We start from the raw sequence: 13,319 nt of genomic DNA on the forward strand, positions 1-13,319 counted from the left end.
CTTGGTTACTGCTATTATAAATTATTATCCTATAAGATTTATAGCTGTGAGACTTGTACAAATAATCTCTCCCATTTAATGGCTTAACAGTACAAAACTTTTGTTATTTTGTAATGAAACTGTATGTATAATATCTTGATTCATTTTTGCAGGTATGTCATAAAAATGTAGGTCAGCAACAGACCTACATCAAAATCTTTGACAGGCGACAAATTGTGCCGCCCCATGTTTACAGTGTTTTCCAAAGCATATAAATGGTGTGCCTAGTGCAATTTGATAATGCTTTTAACCAGCTGATGCCTGAGCTCTCTTACTAGTAGAACATAGTACGTTAGTAAGTCAGTTGATCGAGTTTTTGCATTGACTTGTTTGATGCTATGGAATAATCACATATGCTTAGATTTAATTTCTTCGTAGTAGTTCCCATTGAGAATGCACAGGGTTTTTAAAAATCCCAATACTCATTTCAGTTTTATTTTTTCCCCTGAAATCATGTGTGGCCAGTTACGTATAATAGAGGTGCTTTTGTATTGGAGTTGAAGCTAAGGGGTTAATTCAGAAATGAACATGTGCTACATATTGACATGTATGGTATGCTGTCGCTGTTTTGTTCAGCCTTATGTTTCCACAGCCCATGATATCAATATACTTTTATGTCTTTGTCCTAAAGGGCAGTGCTGTTAAACTTTTGAAATATTTTTCTCTATGCCGCTTCTTTATTGAAGTACACAGACTATCAGGGCAGGATTCTTTACTAGAGTACTTTATCAGAATAAAATAAAATACAAGCACCTCCACACCTGCTGATGTAAAGATGAGCTTTGCTGTTGACTGCAGTGGCTACACGATGAAACTCCAGATATGCTCTTGAGGCTCTAAATCATTAAGCAATGGATGTAATAATGCCATTCCAGTGAATGATGAAAAGGACTTGATTTGTGCTAATTCTGACCTCTGCAAAATAACTAACATTTAAACATAAATTGCATCTTAAATGATTTTCCAAACTTGGCTTCCAAGTAGGGATGGAGAGGGGAGAAGTTTTTCTTTTTAATGGCTTTTTTTGTTGAATTCAGTGACTCAGCCAAATGAGAGCAGCTCAAGATCATAGGGGTATTTTACAGCACCCTATTATGTCACAGATTTGTGCCCCTACCAAATCTTAAAATCTGCATATGCACTCTCTTTCTCTCTTGCCCTCCATTCCTCTCTTTGCAGTAAATTGCAATGGAATTAACAAACTGAGCATGCAAAGCAAAGGCTCAGAAATAAGATATTATTTTATTCCTTATTTTTGTGACTTTGGTTATTGGAAGCAGTACGTTGTGCAAGTGGATTGTAGAACTATACAAAAAGTGGAAGACCGTCTTCCTTGAGAAGTATGACGCATTATACAAATAACAAACTATATATTGCAAAGAATCCTCTGCTAGCATGGGTGAGAGTAGCGAACCAAACTGTATGAAGTCTTTTTCCTTTGCAGGTAATACTGTTTTAGGTGATATTGATATGCAAGAGTGTTACCAGACTCAAGATTAGATTTTAGATAGTGGCAATAAATTCATAAATGCTTGAACAAGAAGAGTCTGTTTTCTGAAGACAGCATTTATTGACCACAGCAATTTGCAACTTCAAGAACATAACAAAGAACAATAGAAAAAAATGCACGTATGCTAAGGCACAACCCAGTAAGACGCAGTGAACCGAACCTAACATAAAATGCAACGTAAGCCAAAAGGACAACAGAAAGCCTTGCATAGGTCTTATGTTACCCTGAGGACAAAGTATCCTTGTAGCCAGGTATTCAGAAAGTCCTTCTGGGGGATCTGCAGGTGGTCTTCAGTAATGAGGAGGAGATCCCTCAGGCCTCCTCTCTGCCTGGGTTTTTCCCCATAGGTGCCTTGACCACAGCATGCTTTTCATGTCCCTTGTGTATCACGTGCCCCTCATGACTCTCATACATTCAGTGTTACTGTCTCTTCTCAGGTATTTCAGTCTCTTACCCCTTATAGGTTTTGCTTTAAAATGTAACTATAGTTCCCTACTTACCACCCCGAGCAGTCTGGAACCCTCGCCTGCTTCCTTAGGCCTGTCATGTAGTTCCAGCCCACACTTGTGATGATTGTGCCAGGTCTTTGCCACTGCTCCTCTTCTTGATGGCCCTCCTAGAGGAGCCGTCACTCTTAGTTGTAGGCTCAGGTGCAACAGAGCATTGAGGCCTATCCAGTTCAATGCCTAGTGGGTTGTAGCCACCAGCAGAGGAACTGTTAGTTCTTTTTGATAGTGCTTTCACTATCCTCATCCACTCTTGCCTTGGCCTCTGTTGTTACTTGCCATTTTATGACACAGGTCTGGTATTGGGTGCCACAAGCCCCACTTTCTCTATGCCTAATGGCTTGTAACCATTAGTGGAGACTGATAGTCTTTGTGGCAGTCTTGTCACCTCAACCCAGTGTTGCCCCAGCCACTATCCTTTGCACAGGAGGGTGTCTTGCCTGGCCGTTAAAATTTTCAGTTGCTTACGTAAGCAATACACATCACATAACACTACAAATACAGCTGTAGCCAATAATATTTAAGCTCAGAACTACTGATATTACTAATATTAAAACAGAACTAATATTAAAAGAGAACAAGGACATAAAATTACATTACTATCATTCTGTTTCTTTTCCTTCCATAATAGCAAGACGTGTTGTTCACTCATTTGTTGCTTCTATCAGTTTACAGACACATGTAACCAAACTACAGTACAAGGAATTTGAATCAATAATGCAATAATCGGGGGGTGATAATGTGAATAAGTCCTTGGCTGAAGATCCAATGGGTCAGTTTATCCCACCAATTTTCTGCAGTACTTTCTTTGATGCTAGCACTCAGTTCCTTTAGTTGCCTGGGTTTTTTTTATCCGTAAGCATACCCACACCTTTTCCTTCTTCTTCGTTATAACCGCAGTCTTCCTCACAGGTGTTCGATGAATCACTGCCCGAGCCACTCTTCTGGATCTGTTGAACTGCATCTGAAACATAATTAATAATGAGGTCTTCACCCCTCATTCTTTTCCTTTCCAAGTATTTAGTTGCGAAGCGTGAAACCATTTTTGCTTCCATGTGGAATTTTGGCATATTTCTATTTGATATACAGGTGGACTGGCCTTGGTAACTATTCAGACTGGTCCCATCCATAGAGGACTGAGCACATGATTTTTCTTTTACCTCTCGATACAGCACCTGGTCTCTGATCTCCCATTCCTGAGGATGCAGTATGGGGCCTAGCTGCTTGTCCATTTTCTGGACATTGGCTTTCAAGGCTGTGGCCACTTGCCGCTGTGTGGTAGCCACTGATTGTGACAGGTTTGTGGTCTGTTAGGATATGAGGTTGGAGGCTATCTAGAGGCTCCCCTCCTAGCCACCATTGCTCTGGTGGCTGCATCTCTCACCTGTCATTTGCTTTGTTTACGGTGATTCCAGGTGCAGCTACAGTTAGTGCTGTCAAAATTAAGTGCCATCAAAATGAAGGGTAAGTTTTGATCCCAATCCTTCCCTTGTTGGTTGACCACTTTTTGCAAGGCAGTCTTTATGGTTCTATTTGTCCTTTCCACTTGACCTGAACTACGGGGGTTGTGCAGTCTCCATTGTATTTTAAAAGCTTGACAGACTGCCTGTGTGATATTTTCTCCAACAAAATAAGAGCCCCAATCTGACTCAGTTTCTTTGGGGGCCCACCACCCGGAGAGCACCTGTTCCACCAACACCTGTGCTGCGGTGGTAGTTGTGTTGTTACAAATGGGTGTAGCTTCAGTCCAATTTGTAAAGTTATCTGCTATCACCAGGCAGTATTTATTCCCCCTTGCCATTTGAGGCATGGGTCCAATGTAGTGTACTGGTGGCCTACTCCATGGACCACTAATTCTCTGTTATCCTGGGGGGGTCCCTTAATTACTTTGCTATCAGGATTATTTGCTGCACATGGTAAGCAGTTGTTAATGTATTGTTTGACTTCCTCCCTCATACTTGGCCACCGTCCCACTGCCTGCAGTCTTATTAGGATTGCATCTATCCCTAAGTGTCCATGTTCATGTTCCATGGTTATCATTTCTACCCATAATTTTTCCTACACTGGAGCCTCCTTCTCCTCTTGTTTCTGGGCTAAAGCCAATCCTGATGGCTCTTTCCAAATTTTCCATCCTTTCCCCTGCCCCTTGTTTACCAAGTATTTTATTTCCTTGCTTTGAGCCTGTAATGCTACCAAATCCACTGCCTCTTGGGTTCTCTTAGCTCCAGCTACTATTGGTGCTTTATCAAGGATCCATTGTGGCCCTTCATTCACTCCACTCTTTGCCTGTAAATCAACCTCCTAATTTCACTTGATTTCTTCAGTTCCCTTTTTATGGGCCTTTACTAATATAGGTGGGTTCAATCCTTTTTTTTGATAATTACTACACATGCAACAATTTGGAAGCACGAGCCACTGTCTTTCCATCAGTTGACTTCATACCTCTCTCTTTCCGCACTGGTAGCAAGTCCAAAATGACTCTTACTACCCAATTTGAGTCAGAAGACACTGCCACTTGTTCATCTTGTGGAGTATTCTCTAGCACAACTGCCATGGCCACAATCTCAGTTGCCTGTGCTGAATGGGGGTGCACTTTCCTTTTATCACCTCCTCATTTTTAACATTAACTGTAAGATATCCTGCTGTGGAAGCTGGATCTGTTCACAAACCAAACAACATAAGGTCCTTTGTCTGCTTCAGCAACAGCCAAGTTCCCTCTAAGTGGAGAATATCTTTTTGGTTTTGTCTCAGGAAATGGACATTCATGCTTTTCTTCCTCTATGAGCAAGCTATATGGGGCTTGAGATAAACTGTCTGCTTTCTACACTGACATCTTTGTTTATTGGTGCTAAGGTTCATTTTGCTAATCTTGGATTGGATACATGGCCTTCATTAGCTTTTCCAGGCAGTGGGTGCATGTACACATGCACTGTTACTGCTCAGTAAGTGAAAATTACTTTGCAGTAACTATGGCAGTTTATGTTGACTTGGGTACTGGGAATAATCTTGAGTAGTTACTGTGCAGTAAGGCATGTGTAGATGCCTTACTGTGCTGTAAACCTGTTTGTATGGACTGACTTGGGGCTAACTTTAGTTCCAAGTCAGTTCACATGCAGTGTTACTGCACTGTAACACCTGCATGTATAGACACTGGTGTAAAAGCCTCTTACTCTGCAGTAAGTTACTGCTCAGTAAATGCACATGTAGACACACCCAAAATGTATTTTCTGGCATCTGTGTTGTCCTCAGTATTACTGGGGCCAGACCAACCAGATACTTCCAATGATGCAGTGGCCACACTAATGCCAGAACATCTTTCTTGCATGATGTGAAGGCTTGCTCTACTGGATTTAGAAGCTGGGACACGTATGCCACAGGCCTCATGTTGGTGCCATGGTCTTGACTCAGCACTTCTCTGAGTCCTCGCGCAGTGGTTGCTATCTAGAGGATATATGGCTTATTCACTTGAGGGTAAACCAAGGCCAATGCTTGTACCAAGCCTTCCTTAAGGGCCTTAACTGCTTCTTGTTGCTCCACACCCCTCCCCCCCCCATTCCCACAGAGATTCCTTTATTAGGAGCTTGTATAGATGCGCTGCTTTTTTTGCAAATTCCTCTATGACCCCCCCAAGGGAATCCGGTCAGTCCCAGGAACAACTGCAGGGTGGTATCATAGGTTGGGGCTGGTAACTTCTGTATCCTTTGTGTGTCTGGGGATTGCCCTTCATGCACTGAAGTTATACATCAATAGAAAAACTGTTGCTGACATAGCTGCACCTTACTAGGGCTCACCTTAAAGCCTGTCTGTTCTGTCAGTTGTAAGATCCGTCCTAACTATTCGAGATTCTCTCCTCAGGTACTGGAGTGTATCAAGATATCATCTACATATGAAATCACTTTTTCTTGGTTGTCCAGTTTATCCCACACGTGCATCACGAGTGTGGTATATAGCAGGTGCAGCATGAATTCCCTGTGCTACCCGCGTAAAGGTGTACTGTCCTCCCCCGAATATAAATGTAAACTTATACAAGAAATCAGGGTGAAGGGGAGTGGCAAAGAAGGCATTAGACAAATCTAGCACTGAGAACCACTTTGCCCTCCAACAATTGCTGCCATCACTTTGTTACCACTGAGTATTTTGCTACCACTGGGACTGTCATAGGAGTGACCTTATTGAGGGCCGTATAAACCACTGCCAGCCTCTGTTTTCCCATCTGCTCTTCTTACAGGCCACATGGGGGCATGGTTGATACTCTGCTGTTCTACAACCTCCCTCTGTTCTAGCAAAGTGTTCATGGTCTCCTGTAGGCTGCTTTCAGCCTCAGTTGGATATTTGTATTGTTTTTGGGGTGGGGGATCAGGTCCAGCAATTAAATCTGGGCTTCAGTTCTCCCACATTCCAATTTGTGTTGAGCCCACACTTGCGGGAACTTACTGGTTACAGTTTGGGCAGCTTTTTCCCATTCGGGTTCCCATATGCTAGAGCAGCACATCTATGAACCACGAGCCAGTGAGTCAGCCCTCACTGCTCAGCTAGGGAGCGGAGGGGTGGGGCCAGCCCTACTCTGGAGCAGATAGCACAGCCCTGCCCAGGACTGCAAAATGCTGGGATGCTGGGGGACTCTGACTGAACCGGAACCAGGAAGGGGTCTGGGACAGAAATTCCATAAACCAGTTTGACCCAAATCAGTTAAGTCTGATACTACATTCAACCAGGTTTAGCTTAAACCAGTTTCAGCCATTTTGAAACTGGTTTACGTGCACTGAACTTATGTTCTGTTACAGGTTTAAACCAGTTTCTGATCTCGTAAACTGGTTTATGTGCAACTTCTGTCCCTAGCCCAGCTGCTATATTTTATGGGTGCTAGAAAAAGACTTTCCTGTCCCCTTCGGTCCATTATTATTAAAGGTGACAGCTGAGGCTTTTCCTTTCCCTTTCTGATAGGCTTCATTACTGCATTGCACATGCAATACTGCATTCTGAATTGTCTTCCAGTCTGACCCCGAGTCACACAGCAATGAGAGCTTGCTTTTCGTTTCCCTCTTGAGTACTCCAAACAGGAGCTGTTTGAATAATGGATTGACATCCCTCATATCTTGCCCCTGCAGGGGTGTGGTTAAATTGACCACCGTCCGGAAGGCTAGCTACAATTTATTTGTAAATATTATTGCATTTTCACCCAGTTTCTGCACAGGCCTAGCCACTGTGGGCAGCATCCCACCATGCCCCGCAAATACTCCTGCAACTTCCCTCAGGATGGCTATTACATTCGTTTCTTCACCCTAATAAACCTTTTTAGACAATAAGGAGCTATTTATTCCCAAGGCCACTTTTACAATTTTTACCACATCTCCAGCTGACAGCTTATCTGACTCCCATACCTGATTTAGGGAATATAACCAATCTCAGAAATTATACCTATTTAGGGGCCCCAAATTTTTCGCAATGACAATTGAGTAATGGGGGTGGTCATTGGCCCAGTCTCTCCCTCCGTATGGGTGGTGGCCTTTTCAACAATGGGAGCCATAGGTCCTTGACGAGCATCACTTTTTTGTCATTATATTTATTAATTTTCATATTATAACAAAATAAAGCCAGCAAAAACAGTAAAATATAAACTAAGTAAAATGCAATAAAAAAGCAAAAACAAAGTATTACACAATAGATAAATATACATGCTATAAATTTAGTAAACAGTAGGGGAAGGGGAGAGTTTGACATTGTATACAACCAACTAACAAATATGTATATACATTTAAAGGATACCAAACCACAAACAAATCACTTGATAAACTTAACATAAGATTCATATTGCTTCAAATTTCTTCATATTGAGCCCAGTTATGTCTATTTGCATATTTAATCTTCTCCATTAACACAACACGCATAACTTTTTTTAACCATTGTGAAAATGAAGGTACATTGGGAGTTTTCCATTTCCTTAAAATTATCCATTTAGCCACCAAAAAGATTATAGCTAGCCATTTTTTCATGGGTGCAGACAATGGTAATGAATCCATAACCCCCAATATGCATAAATCTGGCAATGATACCGTGTTAATTTTAAGTATCTTAGAAAGTGCTACATATATGCTAAGCCAAAAACGAGCAATTTTAGGACAAAAGAATAAAATATAAGTAAGAGACCCAACCTGGTTTTCACATCTCCAGGAATACTCGTCTGAGGCTAGCCCTGCTTTAAATAACCTTCTGGGATCCAATAAAACCTATTTAATATCTTGTTCTGAACAAATCTTAAGAGCTATGAATTAGATATTTTACAGAGTGATTTCCAGATACTATCCCATTTCTCAACTGTTAACAATATCTGTAAATCCTTTCCCCCATTTACCTTTAATGATAATAGCTGCTGGATATAATAGTGTATTAAACCATTTGTATGTATTACCAACAAAGGACAAGCATCATTTAACCCTTGCAAATCTCTCCTTAAGGGGGCATATGGGAATGGCGGGCAAGGAATCTCACCCCAATGATCATTCTCATATTCATAATGGGGAGAACTTAGGTTTGGGCTGTCGTCATCCCAGTCCTGCAATTCAGAGTGATATAGACCAAATCATCAGGATTAAATAAATTCAGTAGGTTTGCTGGTCTCTTTTCACAGGTTTTATTATCTTTATCCTCAAAGAAAGCACTATAAAAAAAATTAAATAAGTACTCTGCCACAGCCTAACATGTGACCTCTGGTGGTGTTTTCCAGCGTGAGAGGCTGATACATGAGTTGGAGGAAGAAAGACATTTGAGACTCGAGAGTGAAAAAAGATTACGGGAGGTGACACTGGAGTCAGAGCGTAGCAGAGCTCAAATGCATGGATTGCAGCAGCAGTTTTCAAGGTATGTCATGGTTCTATAAACTTTGTTCTCAATATGGAAAGAATATGCTTTAATTCAAAGCACAGGGCATCACTCTGATAGTTTGGATAACATGGACATAAAGGAGACAAAAACTCCTACTGAATGTAATAAGGATAAACCCAATAGGCTTCTGGATAAATGATTGTAAGCAGGCTATGGAATTTAAGATGATTATACCCTTGCTATACAATTCCAGAGCCAGTTTAAACAAAATCTGTAGAAAAGAAATTAGTACAACCCCTACTGTTTTTTTTCTATAAAATCATAGGTTTTAACATTTCTCAAGAAATGAATGAATCAAAGTTTTATTTTCTTCATAATCTGGTACGATGAATAAATGCTGTGCCTGTTGTCATCCTTACAATTGTAAATAACATTCATTTATTAAATTACTGAAATGGGATAATTCTTTCTGGGCTATTGCCAAGTACGCAACATCATAGAAGATGGAAGCTTTTTCTCTCTTTGAACACGTTCAGGCCTCATTTCTGCATTGGCTTGAATGGGGCTCTGTGTTAGAGCTTGGGATCTGTTCACATGACTGATATTGCAGAACCAAAGTCTTAATTTATCTCTGTAGTCCAGTGGTGCCCAACCTTTTGGCCCCATGGGCCAGATGAGTGGGGTGAGTCTAGTTCATTATCTGATTGAGCCTTGTGCGCCAGGATCAGGCCCTTCTGCCCCACTGACTTTGGTCCCCAGAGGCCTGGTGCCACCCCCTCCCACTAGGATTAATCCATAGGAGCCTGCCCCCCACCCCCAGGATGCCAGGATTGGGTTTTGAGGCCCAGCACTGTCCCCTCTCAGCCCACTGTGTGTGGGGTTTGGGCCCTGGACTTGGTACCACTCCTACCCAACTGTTTGTGGTGGGATCAGGTGCCCGATCCAGCTCACAGAAGCACTGTTCTCCAATCACCGCATTTCTGGACCTGTGGGGAGCCTCGTGGGCTGGATGACAGGAGGCTGCAGGCCAGATCTGGCCCACAGGCCAGGGGTTGAGCACCCCTGTTGTAGTCAATCAATATACAAAAATGGCTAAGATGGAGGAGCGAGCCTTACTGTTTTTGTGATGCACACTGAGGTCTTGTTAGCCAAAATGCAATTTTGGATGCTTCTTATTTACACAAGGAAAAGCAACCAATACAGACAAAATCAAAATAGAAAATAGTTTCACTTTTTTTTTTTATTATTATCCAACACAAAGGAACTTATGCATCAACCCTCTTGCAGTGTCCCACTCCCCCCCAAAAATCAGATCTAGTTTTGTTTTTACAGTGAAAGAAAACTGTTTTGTACAACACTGAACAGCGTGGTTTCTAGTTGCTGTACCAGTCATTCTCAACCAGAGTGTTGCAACAACCCCTCCGGGGTACCACGATGCAGGCACAATCACCTCTGTGGTGGCTAGGTGAAACTGCCCCACGTGCAGGATTGCAGTCTGTGCGCACACTCCTACTCCATTCGGGTTCTCTGATAGCCCTAAAGCAGGCTGGAGGGCTGGCTCATGCTGCAGCCATGCACTGTCTGGCCCACTTCTCCCAGAAACAAAAGGTTTTGGGACAATTCCACATGCATTTGAAAATCTCCACATCTCCACCGCTGAGTCAGAATATGTGTTTCTGATTTATATGTACAGGCATTAGGATAATGTAAATACGGGTTTAGAGCTTGTGCTGAATAGAAGGTCTCTCTCTACCTTCTAAATGTATTTTCTCTGCATCTTTAGAAGGCTGGGCAGGACAGCATGTGAAACACTAATTAGACCTTTTATAATCAATGTAAAAGGCTGTCTATTCTTAAATTGTGTGAAAACATTTTGAGCAACCATACAAACGTACAATTTTGCGGCTTTGTCTGTGAGACTTCAGAAGGAAAGCATTTTTTTTTTTTATTGATTGAAGGCCCTGCTTCTACCACATCAGCAATATTTCTGGCTAAGGTTCCCTAATAAATCGAAGTCCTTCTACTCAGCATCTGTGTAAATCTACCAGACCCTTGAAATGACACAGTAGCCGTAGTTTCATGGTAAATTTCTGACCATTGCGTTTTACAAGAAGGAACAGATTTATAAAATCAAACTGTAGGTTCCCATGTTAGGTAGGACACTGGATAGGTAGGTGCTAGTTTCCTATCTGATGCCACATGTGTTCAAAATATAAATGCTACAAGAAAACTGTTTATTCCTAAAGGCAGGATTTTACCTTGTGGTTGTGTAGTTACAGATATTGTGTTTTCTTGTATAAGTGTAACTCCGATGGTGTATTTTCCCCTTCAAATCCAGATATCTTTTGCTTCTTTGTAACTCTTCAGTTCAATTCCATGAGAATTTATCATCATAAGGAAGTATACAGCTGTTGCCAAACTAAATAAAAGAGACCGAGCCTTCAAATATTGATCGGTTAGGTAAAATCCTTTCAGGAATATGCATTGTGTGGAGATTTTGATCTCCTCTTCCCATTTATCAGTAATGTTCATTCCCAATCTGCTCACAGGTCACTGTAGAGTGCAACACTATCCAGTCACTTCCTGGCCTTCCAGTATTAGATCCAGTTTTTCCTCAGTGCCTTTTTAATCAGATGTCTTGGCTGGCTTCTCAGAATTTACAGAAATGTATACTTCCTTGTGTTTTGGAAGCTGGAGTGAAAAAGTGCCCTTCTGTCTGACTACTGTGTCTGGCCTGTAGTGACCATTTCAGCACTTTTTCTTACAGCTGTATGTCCAGAGATGTCCAAAAAGAACCAAAACAGTAGGTGCAATTTCTACCACTGTTGTAAAAAGCACATTAAGTACTATACACAATTTCAATTGATTACATTTCTCTTCTGTCCATCAGCAAACAGGAGAATTGTTGCTTGTTGAATGCATATAGTCCATACAAACCCATGCAGTGATTAAACATTAAAGCAGTAATAAAAGTGGCTTGGACTTCACTTATTTTGATTACTATTTTGGTGTACAGAAAACAGGTTCAATAAAACACATTATTGTAAAATATATCTGCAAGCAGTAATTGAAGAGGTGAGGGTCAGTTCTTTAAATTCCACTTTGTCTGAACTGCAAAAAGTCTTTCTGTTATGATAGCCTTTTTTTTTACAGGTATGTACATCTGTTGCTAGCATACTGTCTAAGGCTTTTAAGATCGCGTGTTACTCAAAGTAGGAAATTACCCATTTTAGAGCAGTAAAGGTCTGTAAATGTAACTCTGTAATACACATTAGACTGTGTATCAGTATTATCAGTATTCCTTTCACACTAGCATTGACTATTGGGTTATGCCTGTCACTCCCAAAAGGCAGACATGCCCACTACAAATCCAATAACACTTTGCATAAAGTGACAGTATAAGTAGCTCCAGTGTTGTGAACATGCACTGTTTAGCTTTCTTCTAGTGTTTTTGACTCTTTTTGCTGTATTCTATTTGGTGATGTTTTGTCGGCAGATCAGACCAGAATTGATAACTAATTATCTAGCACTTGTGATGAAGGCATGTTTGCATTTCTGTCAGAATCTAATCACAACAAAGTGACCTAGCAGTTGCCACCTATACTCTTTGGAGAATTATAGCAAAACCCAACAATCAGGCTCTGGGAAATACTTGAAACTTGGATTGGATGGTGTACTAAGACAGGGGATGTCAACCAGAGGTACGTGTACCCCTAAGGGTACTTAGAAAGGTTGTAGGGGGTACATGTGGGCAGGCAGGCGGGCAGGGATAGAGTGCATCCTGGGGCACGGTGGTGGCATTTTCCCCGGCGCGTTGCATACTTTGCTTCTTACCCGGGGGAGGGGCATGCCGGGCACCGTCAGCCCCACACAGTACATTGCAGCACCTTCCTGCCCCCTACCTCAACCCGCATTCTGTGCCTTCTCCCAGGAGCAGGGCTGGGGGGGCAAGGGCAGTGGTGCCTCTCTGCAGGCTGCACATGTGCTGCCTGGCCAGCTAGATGGGAGGGTGGGGGAGGGCTCGCATGCAGCAACCGCCACGATCACTGTCCCGCACCGCTACTGCGCCCCATGCTGCTTTCTCATGGCCGGTCGCACATGCGGCTCTGCAGGCTGGTGATGGGTAGAGTGTGATTGGCTGGCCATGAGGCCTGTCATCAGCCCAGAGCTGTGACCAACCATGAGAAAGCAGCATGGAGCAGTGATGGTGGCAGTGGTGGCCTTCACATAAGAGTCCCCCCAGTCCAGCCATCTGGGTAGCACATGTGCAGCCTGCAGAAGGGCACTGCTGCCCTCTCCCCCACCAGCCCTGCTCCTGGGAGTGAACAGAGACAAACTCCCTTCCTCCCCCATCATTCTCGATCTGGCCCTTCCCCCCAACACACTTACCTGGTTGGGCAGGGGTTTCTGTGTGTTTCTGTATCTGCATGTGTTGTGTGCTG

At 42.4% G+C, this 13,319-nt stretch overlaps 1 protein-coding gene across 6 annotated transcripts in view; it reads left to right on the plus strand.

The window, feature by feature from the left end:
• The window catches only part of NCKAP5 (NCK associated protein 5), a 464,916-nt gene that overhangs the window by 116,093 nt on the left and 335,504 nt on the right, over positions 1 to 13,319 (plus strand). For all 6 annotated transcript variants that reach the window (XM_059727432.1, XM_019480457.2, XM_059727427.1 and 3 more), the window contains exon 3: positions 8,780 to 8,913. In XM_059727432.1, coding sequence (XP_059583415.1) covers positions 8,780 to 8,913 — 134 coding nt within the window. The remainder of the gene's footprint in view (positions 1 to 8,779; positions 8,914 to 13,319) is intronic.

The sequence above is a fragment of the Alligator mississippiensis genome, chromosome 4 (genome assembly GCF_030867095.1).
Source record: "Alligator mississippiensis isolate rAllMis1 chromosome 4, rAllMis1, whole genome shotgun sequence".
Taxonomy (NCBI): domain Eukaryota; kingdom Metazoa; phylum Chordata; order Crocodylia; family Alligatoridae; genus Alligator; species Alligator mississippiensis.